This window comes from Sarcophilus harrisii, chromosome 4 (genome assembly GCF_902635505.1).
Source record: "Sarcophilus harrisii chromosome 4, mSarHar1.11, whole genome shotgun sequence".
Taxonomy (NCBI): Eukaryota; Metazoa; Chordata; class Mammalia; order Dasyuromorphia; family Dasyuridae; genus Sarcophilus; species Sarcophilus harrisii.
In genome coordinates, this window is record NC_045429.1 from 94,357,016 (window position 1) to 94,375,267 (window position 18,252).

An 18,252-nucleotide genomic window follows, 5' to 3' on the forward strand; every position below is an offset into this window, starting at 1 on the left:
TTAATAAGTATGCAGAAAGTTGATCAAATGGTTCTGTTTTCATATATATATATACATAAATTTTATATTAAAACATATTAAGTCATATATTTATACACAATTGATATTTATACATATATACTTGTGTATTTATAAATATTTATGTTTATATATAAAAATATTCCATCCACATTGGAGTAGACAGTATACTATCAGGACTTCTATAATCTTGATAGACCTAGGACTACATCACTAATTATGGAGATCTCAGCTCTTCTACCTGCTCATCCTGGGTGACTTTTATCCATGTGCTGCCATAAATGAATCATCACAGCCACTCAATATACTAAGAACTTTCTTCTAGGTTATTTGCCATTGTATGGATAGCAGTCGAGTATTTGATATGGAGTGTTTGTCAGTTGTCTCTCATTCTCCCTAAATGACTAGTCTATATTTTATCTTTTAATATATCTGATGACATCCTTCAATGCCATTCCTTCTACTCAGTTTCTAATATACCATAGTACCATGGATACATGTTAATTAGTGATTAATAAAGTGATGGCACCTTCATTGGATAGAAAATAAAGTCTTGGTGATTGAAAAAGACTAGTTAGGAAGATTAGACACAACATTAAAACTATAAAAGGCCTTAAGTGTATTTAATCCAAAGCCTCATTTTTCGGGACAGAAACTGAGACCAAGGGAAATAAAACAAACTGTCACTAGTTAATGGTGGAGTTAGAATTAGAACCCAAGTCTCTTGACTTCCAATCTACTATTCTTAGCAATGTATCATTCTAAGAACATGACTTAGTATTTTTAGGAGCTTTTAGCTTCTCTGACTTTCCCCTACTGTGGAGACAGGCTTCTTTGACGCCCATGGCAGCAAGAGGAGGACAAGCTTCTTCTCTAACAGCATGTCTGCCTCCAGTAGGTGGTGACCTCTTAGATCTTGTAGAATAAGGGAGGATGTGGGGCAATGAAGCAGCCAGGAAGTGAAGAGCTTGAGAGGACCCCAACTGTTCAGCCCAAGAGAAAGAATGTAGGACAAATAAAAAAAAAGGAGACAGTTCTGAAGAAGACAGAATTCTAGGGCCATTGTTAGAGGCCATGGAAGGGCTGACAGAAAAAGAACAGAAACATAAAAATATGAACATTCTGATCATATCCTCTCCTCCTCCCCATTGCAGATAACATAAACAGTTGTCTCCCCACCAAAAAAAAAAAAAAAAAAAGAATAGGATATATCATTATGGAAAGTTGTAGGAAGTGTAGTAAAATGAAATATTGTACTACCGTCCTCTTCCTCTATCCAATCTTCCTCTTCTGAGGCGCAGGGAATGGCAGCAGCAAAGGGGAAAAGTGAGAAAGGTTAGTTTGGCAGCAGAAAGCCAAGGATAATAGTGGACATTGTTCCCTTATCTTCCATTATTTCCTCTACAAGCCAGAAATTCAAACTGGCAATTGTCCCCACCCCATTTCAAGCATAAACATTAGTAGAGCTATAAAAAATTTGTTAGGCCATATAAGGGACAGTTTATGCAGTAAGATGGAAAGAGCCTTGAACTTGGAATCAGGAGACCTGGTCCTCAATCAGCCATGTCATGTGCTCAAGCGATCCTCTCTGAGCCTCTGGAGGTTTGTTTGAAAATCCTTCATGGCCAACACAGCAATGTAGCTGCTAAGGAAGAACCCATTAAATCACACAAGCTCTTTGATGCTTCTTTGAGCTCAGGACGCCACCAAACAGGAAAGCATTAAAACCAAATCCCAGTATACACAGCAGACACATTGATCCCAAAGCCAAGAAACCTAAGCCCCACCCAAGACCCTGTTGTAAAAAGTTGGCTCTTCTCCCAGGCTCATCAAGCCCCAAGGGTGACCCACCTGACACAGATATTTACTGGAATGCCAGTGCAGGTCTAAGTCCAGCTATGGCAATGCAAGAAATAACCCCAAACAACTCCCAAAGCATTTGATGGTCTTCACAATAACTTTCTCAATCTTGCCCTTCTCTTCTCCCCTCCCCTCCTCTTCCTTCCCCTGCTCTACCCAATTTGGTTTCTCCCATAAGCAGAGATATATATTATCCCAAAGACCATTTGACCTGTGAGGTAGCCTGCACAAAGGAATAGATTACACATTTGGCAAGGAAGAACACTTTGCTCATTTTCACCCACTCCTAATGTCATCACCTAGAAGATTACAAAACTCTGAAAAATCCTCCCTCTATAGAAAACTCATTTCCTGAGTTTAGAAGCTACATGCAGTAACTTGAAAAAAAGAATTAGCTCGTACTAAAGGAAAGTTGTACAACTTGGTTTATGAGTACCCCAGAAATGCCTTTTTTCAAACAATTTTTAGACATTCTGATTAGTCTTGTGGTTATCCAATGAAATATAGGTATATCCATTTATACTGTCTATATCATGTAGTTACAATATTTCCCATGTTTTTTCCTCATTAGAAAATGAACTCCTATATCATGGCTGGGACCATGTTTTTGCCTTCTTTGTATTCCCTGACTTGGTACATTTCCTTGGAATACAACTGACTACTGATTCACCGAGGGAGCTCAAAAGAGAATAAATAGTTAATGCATTAGGGAGTTATGGGAAAATGACAGGGAGAAAATGACGTTTTTTTTTAATAAAAAGAGAGAACATTTTAGCTAGATCCCTTGGGAAAGACAATTCTATAAGTTTTGGTAGAGGGAGTTTCTTCACCTGGGAATTCCAATATCATGGAAATCATATATTTCAATGGCTAGACTCTATACATGGGGGAAGAGAACTTTTGATTGGTCTACTAAGAATGAGGATCTACAGATTGCTGTCTCAGGGGAAAGGGAAATAAGAGAGGGAGAAAAGAAAATTTGGAACTCAAAGTCTTACAAAAATAAATGTTAAAAGCTATCTTCATATGTAATTGGAAAAACAAAATACTACTGAATAAAAAAAATTGTTGATCACTTTTGGCTTTCTGATTGGGATCTACCTGGTGGGGAAAGTAAGAATGGAGATTCTGATAATTCAGAGATAACAGACTATTCTTGATTTCATGGACTCATCTCCCTTCTCCCCGATTATATGCAGTAAAATGATACTAGACACTTACCCTCCTCAGCCTCTTCTTTGTGAAGAAGGAAGAAAGAAGAGGGGAAAAAAAAGGAAAGATGAATGAGTTTCGGCCAAAACTTCTTTTGATCCAAATGATGAGAAATCTCCTGCTCTTACCTGCCTGCTCCCTGAAAAGAATAACAAAATGCTATTTCATGGCCAGCCAACACAATCTTTTATTCTTACCTACCTGCATATACACACACATCTATACACACATATGACATGTGAACATACAAACATGCATGTGAGTTTATATACACAAATTTGTCCTGTCTCAGCTTTCTAAGTGATTGACTTTATTGGAGTCTTTATTTTTCTGACATCAAGTCGAAAATCCTTAATCTGACATTTAAACCCCTCCTCAATCTGATTCTAACCTGTTTTTATATTATCTCTCAGTACTTCCCTAAATGCATTCTCTCCTCTAGCAATGCTGTTCCTGGGAATGCTCTCCTCATTTCCAATTTGGCACTATTTTCATGTTATTTCCTACCTATGTTCCACTCCCTAACCTCCAACTATGAAAATGCCTTTCTCTCTTCTGTCCCACTATCTAAGCCCTTAATGTTTTTCAGGACCTAGCTAAAGTCCCAACACCTCTACAAAACCTTCCTTGGTTATTCCTACCCGCAGTGATTTCTATCTACTTCTCCTGCCTATAATATTTATCCTATAGTACTTATCCAATAGTATTTATCTTATAGGAAATACCCTATGGTGTTTATGACTCAATTTTTTCATGTGTAAAATGGGGATAATTACAGCACCTTCCATCCAGGGTTGTTATGAGGATAAAATAAGACAATCTTTGCAAAGCACTTAGCATGTATATAACAATTTATATAATTTGCAAACAATTATTACTGTTGTTGTCATTATTGTTACTATTAGTATTAGAGCATAGTATGTATAACATAATAGTATTTTATTATAATATTATGTATTATAATTATATAGTATTATAGGCAGGTCCCTTGAGTTCCTTGAAGGCAGGGATTATGTCTCCTACTTCTTTTTCTCCCCAACTACCTAGTATATTATAGATAATTAGTAAAATTAGTAACCTTTAAATTCATCTTTAATGCTTATATGTCATGATAATTGAAGATGAGTTAGGAAGTTAATAATAATAATAATAATATTCAATAGTTCAGTGAATCTTTGGATGAGCTTACATCCCAATAACTCTAATCTAATTACAAGTCATTTATCAACCTGCATAATAGTTTACAGAACATCAGAACGGGTACTGTCTTTTACCTTTATTTGCTTCCACAAATGCTTAGCTCGGTACTTGGCACAAAGTAAGCACTTAATACATGTTAATTGACTGACTGACCTTTAATATGAAAGAATAACAGGCTAGTGACATGTTCTGGGATCATTTCAAACAAAAAAGATAAGATGGAAGATGACACATTCTTATTGAAAAGGAATTCTTCCCTCTGACTTGTGATTTTATCTGAGTGAGGAATTCCTAGTAAGGACATTCTCTTCCCCTGAGAGAGGTGGCTAGGTAGAGTAATGCACAGAACTCTGGGTCTGAAATCAGGAAGATTTGAGTTCAAATATAGCCTGAGATACTTGCTAACCATGTGACCCTGAGTAAGCCACTTAACCTCAGTTTATTCATCTGTAAAATGAGGACAATAATAGCACCTATCTCCCAGAGTTACTGTAAGGATCAAATGAGATAATTCTTTTGTATAGTGCTTGGCATGTAGTAAGCACTATGTAAATATTAAATATTATTATTATTATTAGGGTCAGATTAGATATTTATAAAATGCTCAATAAAGCATCTAGTATATTGTAGATGCTTAATAAATACTTATCTCCCTTCCCTGAATTATATCAAGGATTTCTCTATAATTTATTGTCCCTGAGAGTTGTCCGAGATACTGAGGTAAGATCTCTATTTTCAAAGTCACATTGTTATTTCTTGAGGAAGATGTTCTAGAGCCTAAATTGGCAGTCTAGACTCTTTTGGAATAACATTACCCATGTAACCTAGGGTGACCCGTTTAACCTTTCCAAGATTCAGCTTCTCAACAGAATCGCCCTGCCATGGACTTGATTCCTTAGATCATTCACCAGCCTCTCACACAGGTAGAATGCCTGTATCCTTTCCTCCCCACCCTACCCAACCCTATTGTGAATATGAAATCTGGTCCTACCAAATTTCCAAATCCATCTCCGGTCCTAAGGTAATGACTATGATCTGAAAACTTTCCTCCCCCATAGACTGTGTTAAAAATAGTCATTTCTAGATTTGCATCTCTAGGGAACCCATTCTCAAATGGTCACCTCCAAGGGGCAGATGACCAGGGACTGGGAAAAAGACAAACAAACAAACAAACAAAACAGGGAAGGCACAAAATCCACCACTTACTCTTCATATTCCTCCACAACTTCTTCTGTGTCTGACATGGTGTCTGCTCCCCCTCCAAAGAGAAAGAAAGTCAGTAACTAGAAATGAATCGGCTCAATCTATATTCCTTTTGCAGCTCTGTAAGAAGGATTGCAGTGGTGGCTTGGGAAGGGGCAAAGATAAGGGTTTTTGAGCATTTACTTGGGAGCCTCACACAGTGACTTCTCACCATTCTTCAGGCTTCACTCATTGTACTCTCCAAGTCAAAAAATCTCTGGGAGTACAATCCTTTGACAAGCTTCATTTGTAACAGTGGAAGAAAAATGATCTGGATTCTGTTTCCTCCAATCATTTGTTTTCATTATGTATGTGTGTGCTTTTGTGCAAGGCACTAGATTTGGATTCAGAGAAACTGGGTTCAGATTCATTTACTACAAGCCATTTAATCTGCCTCAGTTTCTCCATCTGTAAAATAAGGTTGGCAATTGGATTAATGAATTCATAAATGAATGAAGATACTATGTTTATGGAAGTGATTGTTTTATAAATTCTGAATAAAATAAATAAAATTTTTAAAAAGAAAAGAATCACAGGTCTACTTTGTCTCACCAAAAATTTTAAAAAAAGAGAAATATAAAGTCTAAAAAAATTAAATGAATGGAGAAGAGTATTAAGCAGGTACTAGTACCGGGAAGGTACCTGATGATACCTAATGAAATAAATACAAAAATGAAGCTGGTTCTGCCCTCAAGAAGTTTACATTCATATGGAAGAAGATACACATATAAGGGATTTCTGGCTAGTGAGCAAAAAATCTCACTATTATCTCTCAGTACTTTCAGTACAGGGAAATAAAGAAAGTGAAAAACAGTCCTTGCCCCCTCTAAGAGCAGGGGCTTTTTTTTTTTATGGGGGAGGTGGAATCTCTCAGTACAGAACTCAGATGTTCTGTTAAAAAAAAAAAAATCAGAGAAATCATAGGGATGATGAGTGGAGTCATTAAACAATCTGAGTCTGATCAAAGCAGCATTTCCATAGTTTCCTAAAATCACGTCCCTCAGAACAAATAGTATGTGTCCTTTCTCTATATATAGCTAAGTGTGGTGCAGTGAATAAGAGTGCCAGATCTGGAGTCAGGAAGATTTGACATTTGACAATTGACATTGACAATCTAACCTTAGACATTTACTAGCTATGTGTAACCCTAGACATTTGCCTCAGTTTCCTCAACTTTAAACTAGTATTCATAATAGCCTGTGCCTCCCAGGATTGTTGTGAGATATTTGTAAAGCATTTAGTACAGTGTTTGGTACATAGTAGGTGCTTAATAAATGCTTGTTCCTTAGTCCCTTTCTTCCTCCCTCTCTTCCTTCCTTCTTTCCTTTCTTCTTCCTTCTTTTCTCTCTCCCTCTTCTTTCTCTCCTTCCCACTTTCCTCCTCCTTCTCCTCCTTTTCCTCCTCCTCCTTCTTCTCCTCCTCCTCCTTCTCCTCCTCCTTCTTCTCTCTCTCTCTCTCTCTCTGTATATATATTTATATTTATATATATATATGTGTGTGTGTGTGTGTGTGTGTGTGTGTATTTGTCTGTCTTTTCTCTGTCTCTCTCAGGGAAATCATAGGGACGATAAGTGGAGTTATAAGGCAGTTGGTGGACATGTCCATTCCAAAAATAGTGGGTAAACTCTAATAATCTGAGTCTGATCAAAGCAGTATTTCCACATGTTCCTAATGTCATGTCCCTCAGAACAAACAATAGATGTCCTTTCTCTATACATAGCTAAATGGTGCAGTGAATAAGAAATCCAGACCTGTAGTCGGGAAGATTTAAATTGAAATCTAGCCTTAGACACCTACTTGCTATGTTTAACTGTAGATATTTGCCTCAGTTTCCTCAACTATACACTAGTATTCATAATAGCCCCTGCCTCCCAGGGTTATTGTGAGGACCAAAGGAGATAATGTTTGTAAAGTATTTATCACAGTGTCTGGCACATAATAGGTGCTTAATAAATGCTTGTTCCCTTATTCCTTTCTCCCTCCCTCCCTTCCTTCCTTCCATCTTCCTTCCTCCTTCTCCCTCTCCCTTTCCCTCTCCCTCTGTATGTGTCTGTCTGTCTTTCTCTGTCTCTGTCTTTCTCTCTCCAACCCTTCCATGTGACTCTGTCTCTGTCCTTATGTAAATGTCTGCCTATCTCTATGTCTAGAAATCTTAGTTGGATAGTAACACATCTTACTCCTGAACTTTGAACCAAGTCTGTGAACTACCTGAGTGACCCTGAAGAGCCATCTATGATTCACACAGACATTACATTGATTTAGGATATCCCTTTTCATAGCAGTCTTATTTGGTCTAAAGTGGTTCCAAGAGAGACCGATTCAGAACGGGACACTGAATCAGTGGCACTTGACTGGTTGAGGTTCCCCTACTGTGTGTGGGTGTGGCACATGTATGCTTGTGCAAGATTAGAGTCCACTGGATTCTGAGGAAGTTCTGGGCTCTAACCTAAATTGAACCTACCCCCATCCAAAGGATCACAGAGAAATGAGCTTAGCCTTGGGAACTAGTAAGTCAATTATCTATACCTCTCTGGGCATTTGGTCCTATAAGAAGCCCATCCCCATAGTATAGCTGGTGCTCCTACCAGGGTGGGTTGAAGACAAGTTTTTTCTACAAAATTGAGCTTTGTTTGGCCCCCCCTGAAATGTTCTCTTCAGTCAACAGCCTGCCCACCCCACCCCCATCATGTCCTGCTCTGACTGACTGGATCTCCCGTTGAAGGCTTTAAACGTGAGGACTGTGGGACAGATAAGTATAAGTCAGGCCCTTCTCCATGTATTCTGGCACTATCATCCATCTCCAGAAATAGCAGGCAGGATGTGAAGTGGGTGATGGGGTTCTGACAGTCCCAAAATCACAGCCAAGCTAATCTCTCACTGAGGGACAAGACTAAAGGGAGAGGAGTGGGGCTAGCGATCCCCAGGAGCTGGGGGGCGGGGGGACTCTGAGTTCCTTGGGAGATTAGATAAGGACCTGATAGAGGCAAGCCATTTCCTAAATCTCCTCTATTCCCAGCACTCAAGCCAACATTTTCTACAAATTCCTCCTGTGGCTGTTGAAGATATACCCCATCCCACTTGCTTTTTTCCCACCACTTAAAACAGCTTCTAAGGTCCTTTCCAACTCTAAAATGCTATGTAATGCTCATGTTTTATAAAAATCTCTCTTAAAAGGTGATGAAGGCAATCTATGAGGCACAATGAAAGGGAATACATTTGAAGGAGGTCAGGAGAGGGATCCAAATGGGGTCAAAAAACACTCTTTATGTGACTTGAGCAAATCCATATTCCATCTCTAGGTCTCAGTTTCTTCCTGTGTGAAATGAGGGTATTCCAACTAGTTGACCTTTAAATCCCTGCTAGCTCTACCATTGTATGGTTTCAAGAGGAAGCACCCCAGAAAAAGGACTTAAGTTTCATTTTTTGTCTCAATTTTTGCCCCCAGGTTTAAGAAGCATTAAATGCCTACTGTGTGCCAGGAACTATACTAAGCACCTGGGATATAAAGAAAGTGAAAAACAGTCCTTGCCCCCTTGAAGAGCTTTTTTTAATGGAGGAGGTGGAATCTAGTGTTTATATAGAGCTTTAAAGCTAGCAGAGAGCTCTACATATATTACCTCATTGGATTCTTAAAATGAATCTGAGATAGGGCTATTATCATCCTCATTTTATTGATGAGGAGACTGAGACTGAGAGAGGTAAAGTGAATTCCCCAGTGTGACACATCTAAGTTTCTGAGGCAGGATTTCAACTCAGATCTTCCTAATTCCAAGTCCAACATTATCTACTGCACAACCTTGTCCCTAGTTGGCCTTCTATCCTTCTCTGCTGTAAGCTTGGGGTGGGAGAATGGTTCAGGAAGGGAAGAGGAGACAGGGATCAAGAGTATAATTTAGCTCCTGATCCTTTTAGTACCTTGATGCTCCCTAATTTCTTTTCCCTCTTTGTCTGAACAGAGAAACGATCCTGTGAAAGAAGCAGTACAAGGGAGCAGCAAGGTGACATTACTTTCCAAGAAAGTATGCAAGTGAACATATTTTGAGGCATTAAAATCCTCAGGGAGGTAAGGCAGTTAGGTAATGCAGTGGATGGAGTGGAAGACCTCATACTTGCTAGCTTTGTGACATGTTGCTTTGCCTCAGTTTCCTCATTTGTAAAATAAGCTAGCGAGGGAAATGGTAACCCACCCAGTATCTCTACTGGGCTCATGAAGAGTCAACCAAATGACTGAACAATAGCCACCATCAATAGGATGGTGGAGAAGCAGAGATAGCCTGGCCATACTTATAGTACCTGGCACATAGTAGGTGCTTAATATAGATACTTGTTGATTGAGTGATAGAAGTAAGCAGAAGCTGACTGACCATTTTCCTGAGATGTTGTGGAGAAGGTGCCTACATCAAGTAAGGGGATGGACTAGATAATCCAGAGAGCTCAGCCCTTTGAGGGCCCTAATGGACACTATCATTCCAAATCCTTTACACTCCCCAGACCCCCTAAATGTTACATCAGCCCTCTAGAAGGAGTCTTGTTTTGACCACTTGTCTAAACTGAATAAAGAAGTTACTCTGGAGAAAAAGGGATAGTCTCACCGACTGCTTCAACAGCATAGACATCAGCAAATGCTTGTGGGGACAGCTGAACATGATGTTAACCCCTTCTAATTAATGAGAGAGGACCAAATCTCAAACACAACTTATTGAAAGGTCCCCTAACCTATCTCCTCATCCACTCAACTCATTCCCTAAACCTACAGAAGGGAAGGAAACTGAAGGCTACTGTGAATATAGTTTCCTCAAAGTGTCATCATGGATGGAAGCTTCAGAAATTATAGTATCAATTTCTTTGCCTGTGAATTTTTATCTTTCTTGAATCACCATGACATTTCCCAGGTCTCCACACATAAGTTTGGCACACAGGGATGGAGATGAGAAATCTCAGGTTGCATCTTGGTGCTGAGATCTTAGCTTTTAGAATTAAAATTTCCCCTCACCCATCATCCCTCCATTCTCCTTTCTCCCACCAAACCTGAAGAGATCTAGAAACTGAGGAATAGACCCAGTGAGTCCTGGTAGTATCTGTCAAATTAGATCTCAACCCTCCTTTTAGAGACTTGGTAATATGGTAAGTTTGACGCCGGTAAGTCACCCAGATCTACAACCCAAATTCCCCACACCAGGACCCAGAAGGACCAACAGCCTTTCTTTGGGCAAAGGTGTGAAGCCCTTCCCTCCTCTCCTCCCATCCCTGGTTCTGCCTTCCCCTTTCTAGACAGACTGGAGGCTTACCTTGGGCCCGGCTCAACAGAGATCTGGTTAGTGTCTGCTCCTTGGGAACTAACTGTACGCAGGGGGAAGGACAAGGGTTTAAGAGGGTGAGCGTGAGAGACCCTGCTCTCAGGAGCCAAGTCCCGCAGTGAAAGGAATGTGTCGACACAGGCGGTGGGGCGGGGAATGGTTTGCTGCTATTTTGGCAGGTGCCGAGGACCAGGCCGGAGGAATTTGTCCCCCACGCCTTATATGCCCAAGCTATTGTCCAGCTGCTGAGACAGGCTATTTTAAACTAGGGCAGATATGGGGACCTGATGGGGAGGTGGGTGGAGGGGAGAGGGATATGACATAAGCCAGCTGTCTCTCTTAAAAAGTCTGATAAGCAGATGCTGTGAGCTGGGGCCCTAGAAACTGAGAGAGCCAGGACAGGAGTAGGGTTGTAGAGATGGATAGATTTCAGCCTTCCTTAAACCTCAGTCAGTGCCCCAGCAGTTTAGGACATGGCTGGCCCAGGCTCCTGTCCTGTGGTGGAGGGAGGGGTGTGTGCAAGGTGACATTCCCAAGTTCTGGATCATACTTGAAATGACATTATGTCATCTGCTCCCCCATAACTGCCCTGTGACCTTCAGCATTCCATTTACTTTCCAGGCTTCAACTTATAGGAGTTAGAGCTGTTGACTAATTGATGCACTGGAAGCATCCATAAAGATCATCTCTTTTGACATCTCGCTCACAGAGGAGACAATTGAGTTTTCTATTTGTTAAGCAGGATTATATGGTCTGACTCTTCTCCTGGGATCTGTGATGTGGTGGGAAGGAGTAGGGCCCCAGGGAAAAGAAGAGTGGGTGAGGAGTGGACCCTGATGAAAGGGATTAGAGTTTGGACACTGACTAGTGGAAGCAGTTGGGCCACAAGCAGAACAGACAGCTGGGGTGGGAAGAGGCGACGTTTGAGCACCTGTTTCCCTGAAGGTCTTTACAAAGAAAGATACACAGGATTGTATTTGTCAAAACCTTGATGGAGCTGAACAAGAACTCTGTTTTGGAGAGAGGCAAAGACAAGTAGGCGAGACAGTGCTTTTAGAATGAGGGACTGCCGAAGCACAGATTTCCTCTCCATCTTGGCCCATCTCCCTCTGCCGGAGCCCAGAATGCCAGATAAAACAATTGCCAACTTGCATCCCAGCCCCTACATTCCTCTGCTGCTGCCATTAAAAGTATTATAGTATCAATTTCTTTGCCTGTGAATTTTTATCTTTCTTGAATCACCATGACATTCCCCAGGTCTCCACACAGAAGTCTGGCACACAGGGATGGAGATGAGAAATCTCAGGTTGTGTCTTGGTGCTGAGATCTGGGTTTTTAGAGTTAAAATTCTCCCTCACCCATCATCCCTTCATCCTCCTTTCCCCCACAAAACCTGAAGAGATCTAGAGACTGGGGAATGGACTAAGTGAGTCCTGGCAGTCTCTGTCAAGTACTAAAATTAGATCTCAACCCTTCTTTTAAAGTCTTGGTTTTTGGTAACAAGGAAGATAATGCTCAAAGGTAATAAGGAAATATATTGTGGAGTCAGAAACGATTTTATTTCAGCCCTGAAAAGACGTTCTAAGAGGAATTCTGGGATAACTGTGAGAAGGAACTGGGCAGTTTCCATCAAGGTTTGCCAATTGAGGGGAGAGCAGGGTCAGAGAGAACAGACTAGAAAGGGGTCATGAGACCAGCTCAAGCTTGGAATCTACTTCAAAAGCTGCCTCCTCCATGAAGGCTTCCCTGATCTCTCAGTTAGAGAGACCTCTCTCCTCTCCACCTGCAGCACTTTGTATTCTTTTATGTGTTTATCATATTCCAACTTTTATCATACTTATGTGTGCATGCCTTATCTCTTCCCCTCAGAGGAAAAGTTCCTTGAGGGGAGGAACAGATATTGATGTCATTGGAAGTATTCTCATGCCCGATTCAGTGCTCCCTGAACCTGTGGCAGTAAGCCAGAGATCTGTGAACACCTGTGAAGCCTTGGAAGCAAGTTGAAGGCAGGGACCTTCATTACACTGAAATGAGCAATGGAACAAAGATGTTGGGTTTGGGCAAAACACAATCACTTTGATTCAGTTTCCTCCTCTGTAGAATGAGGGAATTAGACTAGTTATTTCTAAGGCCTTGTCTAGTTTGAAATATATGATCTGATCTCTCTTAAAGCCCCTAGCTGCACCCTGAGTTGGGGTGGGGAGGGTTCAGATGTCCCCTACTAATCCAGGTCAATTCTGAGAGTAAAACAAGGAAAACTAGTTCAGCCAGACAGGAATTCCTCTAGGTTTTCTCTCACACCCCAGATAGTTCTGGCACACAATGGGCACCAAAGAAATATTTGAGAACAACCAAATGATTGAAGGCGGGTCAGTTCTGCTCCGCTTGTATCCTGGCCAGTTACCAAACTCAGTATGATTACCTGTCTTAACTTTGCCAATCTAGTCTCCTTCAAGGTGTCCAAGGGTTATTAGTTAATTCTTGATTTTCCACAGAGAAAGAAACAGGTACTTGAATACTCCAAAACAGTGATGGAAAACATTTTTTTTTTGCCAAAAATCATTTGGATATCTATAACATCATTCGCAGGCCATAAAAAATATCATCTTATAGAACTAAAGCAGTGGGAAGTTGTTGCACCTAGCTTTCAAATCACCATTGCCTGAGATTGCCTTAGCAAATGATTTTGTGGGCTTTATATGGTTCACAGGTTCCAACCCCACTCTAGAACAACAGATGCCCCCAAAATCGATGCAAAAGCATCTGAAACATGGCAAGGGATTTACAGAAGACTATCACTCAATCAGCAGTGGAAATGAAGCTTCTAAAAAATTTCCTGAGCATATAGGGGTCAATGTATCAAGTTAATAGGCGTTCATCGATGGCAATGAACCCCAGCTTTGGAGCATCCACAAAGTGAACAAGCATCATAAAAGTCACAGAGAGCTGGCATTAAATAACATCAGTTTTGTATCCTGAGCAGGCAGGAGTGACCCTATGGGATGATTCTGGCCTCTAGGTCCCTTCCCAACAGACAATGAAGCAAAATGGTCCAGCCGACATTGGACTACAGAGAGAACCGGAAATAAACAGCAATTTCAAGGGCACTGATAAGACTTCCACATCTGGTTTAATCTTCATAGTTTAAAGCTTTGGTCCTTGTTTAAAACCAAACTCCTCTGGGAGGGAGAAGAGTTGAAGCTTCTTTGGTTACTTAAACCTTCACACAAATGTACTTATCGGATACTTTCCTGAAAGCAAATTTTGGTAGGGAAGCACAGAAAAAGAGCAAGGGAAGAGTGAAGCTAAGGAACTGCCTTAAAGGTGAGGAAGAAACCGAAGAACGGGCATCTGGACACATCAAAGTCAAAATTCTCTCCCTCACCATTTGGCCCTAGGGTAGATAAGAATGGACAGGATGGCTGGTCTTGGGAGCTAGTGAGGGACAGGATGTAGGTAGGGAGGTAAATCAGAGGCAGATGGAGTTACTTGCAGAGGTGGGAGGCAATACTAAGGATGCAGACCTTCCAGAGGGTAGCCCTGCTGGACACATTAATGATGAGTGAGGATTCAGTCTAGACTGAAGGTGCCATAATTCTTCAACCCCTATCAGGGCTGTTCTAGCTATCTTTAGCCTTCCTCTTTCCCTCCTAGAATCTCCCACAGGGATGATCAGGATAGTTTCTCCCTTCCTTGCTAGGTCAGAGAGGGTTTGAGTGGAGTGACAAGGCCTTCGATCCCCTGTCCAGTGTTTCCAAAGGTGTCAGAGTGCCTATAGTAGAATGTGAAGATGTCGACGTGTTCCTGGGTCCAAGAGTTTCAGCAAAGGAGGAACTGGGTGAGATTCCCCTGGGGTATCCTGCTCTCTCTCCCTTTTCACCCTTTTTGGCAGTGATATTTCTCTCAAGTATTCTTGGGTGCTCCAGGGACTGAAGTCAAGTCAATTCTGAGATTCCCGGACTAGAAAGGAAGCTTTGCAGGGAGTAATGTGAAGTGGACAGCATTGACCAAATACCCGGGCCTGGCATGTAGGCTGCAGATTCAGCCCCTCTCATCTGGACACGCCTGTCAGATCTGTGGGCATAAAGTGTTAGTGCATTAAAAACGAGGAAAGGAGGGGCAGCTAAGTGGTGCACTGGAGAGAGCACCAGCCCTGAAGTCAGGAAGACCCAAGTTCAAATCTGGTCTCAGACATTTAACATGTCCTAGTTGTGTGACCCTGGGCAAGTCACGTAGCCCCAAATGCCTTATCAAAAAAAAAAAAAAGAAAGAAAAGAAAGGAAGGAAGGCTCAGAAGAAAAATCACTTGATCTTGTCATAGTTGGGGGGGTGGGACACAAAACTTCAGGGAAGGGAGGAAATGCCCACTCTACCCCCAGTTCAACATCCAAAGATATAGTGGCCAAAACCAAAAATATTTGCTGCGAACTTGTGAAGAGGAATTGTAGGCTCAATTTCCATTGAGGCTGAGAACACTGAGGAACTCAACCAACCATTTCTCTACACTGGCCCAAATCACCCAGATACAGCAAAAGATGGAAGGTTTCTAGATTTTATATATTTAATATATAAAATATGCAAATAAACATAATGGAGGGAAATAGTAATAATAATAGCTAAGATTTATATAGTGTTTTAAAGTCTGCAAAGTTCTATGCATATCTTGCCTCATTTGATCATTACAACAACCCTGTAAAGTTGGAGCTATCCCCCTTTTACAGATGAGGAAACTGAGGCAGAGAACGATTAACTGACTTGTCCAGAGTCACACAAATTGTAAATGTCTAAGCAAGGATCATACTTGAGATGTCCTGACTCTAATCCAGTCTTCTATCCATTACACCAAAGTCCTTCTTGGCAATACATACATATCACACACACACACACACAGATACACCCTCACTCTACTATTTCACTACTGAGAATAGGAAAGGGGATAAGACTGGACAGGCACCTGCTTTGCTAAGAGAACACCCAAGTTAAGGAGAAATCTCCAACTGAAGCCAGTGAGATCCCAAATTCAAGTGGTTCTGGGAATGCTTCTTCAATATCTCACCTGGCTATCTGGAGGAGAAGTGGCTTGCTTTCCCCAAGAGTTCTTCTTGGTAGTTACTGCCTCCTTCTTTATGTCCTGATGAAAGAACAGTGACTGATTGAAGGAGAAGGATTCTGGACCTAGATACTTGTCTTCCCAATGTGTGTTTAGGGTTCAAGGTTCCCAGATCCAATCTCTTCCTGCTTGGCTTGGTCTTAATAGGAACAACTCAACCCAACCCCCTTTAGCTAAAAGCCCAATCCAGTCACCCTAGTGCATTGGGGTGCTGCAATCTGAAATTCAGCTTCAGCTGTCTCTGGTTGGCTTCTAATAGGAGAACTCCAAGGCAGTGGCTTGACCAGTTCATTACCTGAGAGTCCTGGTCTCCTCCAGAATCCTGGGTTCTGCTGATCCATAGGTTGAGCCGTGAGGTCTTCACATCTGAGAGTCTCAGGTATTCCTAGAGAGAAAAGAAAGAAAAGAGAGGAAGAGAGCAGAAAGGAGAGGAAGAGAGAAAGAAAAAGACAGAGACAGACAGAGGGGGAAACACACACGCAAAATAGAGAGAGAGAGAGAGAGAGAGAGAAACAGAGAGACAGAGAGAGGAGATGAGACGAGAGAGAGAGAGAGACAGACAGAGACAGAGAGAGAGAAAGAAAGACCGAGAGAAGGAGAAAGGGAGGGAGGCAGAGAGAGAGAGAGAGAAAGAGGCAGAGAGACAGAGACGGAGAGACAGAGAAAGAAACAGAGACAGAGAAAGAGACAGAAAAAGAGACAGAGACAGAGAGACGGGGGGAGGAAAGGTAGAGAGAGAGAAAGTTCTGGATCACAAGATAACAAAGAGTCTAGGGTTTAGGGTTACTGGAGACAACATATCCTGGCACTTTCAAAAAGAAACCAGATTGCTACAGGTTCTGCCTCTTCCTCTCAAGCACCTGAGCACCTGAGGCTGTCCTGGCTCTGGCCCAGGCTACACCTGCATATCTTAGGAAATAAAGGATGACTCCTTATCAAGGACCTTGTAGAGTGAATTGATATATGAGATAAACAAGGACTTCCTCCATCTCAAATGTCATTAGCAAACGATTGAACAATAAGCACCTACTATGGGCCAGGAAAGTGCTGGAGATATGAAAAAAGTCAAGCAATCATCCCTGTTCTCAGGGAGGTCACAGTCTAATGTGGGAGACAAGATGTAAGCAATTATGTTACATATGAACAAAATATAAATAATACAAATTGGAAATAATTTCAGAGATAAGGTATTAAGACTGAGGAGTCTGGGGAAGGCCTCTTATAGAACTTTAGCTGAGCTTTGGAAAAAGCCAGGAGGTGGAAATGAGGAGGAGGAACATTCCAGGCATGAGGAGGGATAAACAGCGGGGAAAAAAAAATGGGCAAACAGTCCACAGAGCTGACCCATTATAGTTCAGACAGATAATGCAGATGGATAAGCTGGACCCAGACCTAAACCGAAGGTGATTGGGCTGGATTGCCTTTGGGAATTTATGCAGAACTTTTAATAATTCTCAAGATCCTCTCTGAGACAAAGGTCTTTCTTTTTTTAATATTGATATTCTTCTTGAGTATTTGAGTAGTTTTCCTGTGCTGCTATGTAACAGAATCTTGGAATGGTACAGTCTCAGAAAAATTAAATTCCCCAAATGTCAATGAAGAGGCACATGGTGGGGTTGAGTAGGTTCTACTAGGAAATGTCAATAAAGAGAAAAATGGGAAAAGTCAGGATTTAGGAACCCAGATTTAAAGCTGGAAGAGAACTTAGAGATAATGGAATCCAACTTTTTCATATTATGGATGAGGAAACTGAGGACAACAAAAGTTAAATATCCAATCTGAGAAGATGACAATAGAGAAAAATGGGGAAATTCAGGATTTAGAAGCCCAGAGTTAAAGCTAGAAGAGACCTTAGAGATGATGGAATCCAGCTTCTTCATATTATGGATGAAGAAATTGAGGACCACCAAAGTTAAGTACCCAGTCTGAGGTTTGTTTCACAATGAGTAACTTCCAGTCCAATCCTCTACCCACCATAGCTTAGTGCAATGCCTGGCATATAGTAAACACATAATAAATGTCTGACTGTAGCATGCTGTCCATATGATGTAGCAAAAATGAGGTATAACCTGTTCCTAACACCCCACTGCTATCCATAAAAATGTTTCCATCTGAGCCAGCCATGGTGTTGACAAGGCTCTAGGTGCTAGGCCAGGGATGGTGTGTCTGGTTAGTGTCAGGAGGATGCCTACAAAGATATACCTAAGATTACTATACTTTGTGTACCAATAATTAGAACACATGGTCTGATAAAGGATATTCCTTTTGCAAAGCCTTGTTAAAAATATACTCCATATCCCCCTCTACTCCTGC

At 41.3% G+C, this 18,252-nt stretch overlaps 2 protein-coding genes across 7 annotated transcripts in view; both read right to left on the bottom strand.

Annotated features, from left to right (window-relative positions):
* TNNT2 (troponin T2, cardiac type) overlaps positions 1-11,087 on the bottom strand; it is a 31,310-nt gene extending 20,223 nt beyond the window's left edge. Inside the window, exons 1-5 of one of the 6 annotated variants that reach the window (XM_031937126.1) lie at positions 10,821-11,087; positions 5,497-5,548; positions 3,219-3,229; positions 3,100-3,114; positions 1,279-1,308 (exon numbers count right to left, since the gene is read on the bottom strand). In XM_031937126.1, coding sequence (XP_031792986.1) covers positions 1,279-1,308; positions 3,100-3,114; positions 3,219-3,229; positions 5,497-5,534 — 94 coding nt within the window. In that variant the 5' untranslated portion in view covers positions 5,535-5,548; positions 10,821-11,087. Of the gene's footprint in view, positions 1-1,278; positions 1,309-3,099; positions 3,115-3,218; positions 3,230-5,496; positions 5,549-10,820 lie in introns of those variants that run through there. The other 5 variants (XM_031937121.1, XM_031937123.1, XM_031937122.1 and 2 more) reach the window with 5 other exon arrangements.
* A 2,266-nt stretch (positions 11,088-13,353) lies between these two features.
* LAD1 (ladinin 1) overlaps positions 13,354-18,252 on the bottom strand; it is a 35,749-nt gene continuing 30,850 nt past the window's right edge. Inside the window, exons 8-10 of the mRNA XM_012547800.3 lie at positions 16,235-16,324; positions 15,886-15,960; positions 13,354-14,903 (exon numbers count right to left, since the gene is read on the bottom strand). Of these exons, the coding sequence (XP_012403254.1) occupies positions 14,898-14,903; positions 15,886-15,960; positions 16,235-16,324 (171 nt within the window). The 3' untranslated portion in view covers positions 13,354-14,897. The remainder of the gene's footprint in view (positions 14,904-15,885; positions 15,961-16,234; positions 16,325-18,252) is intronic.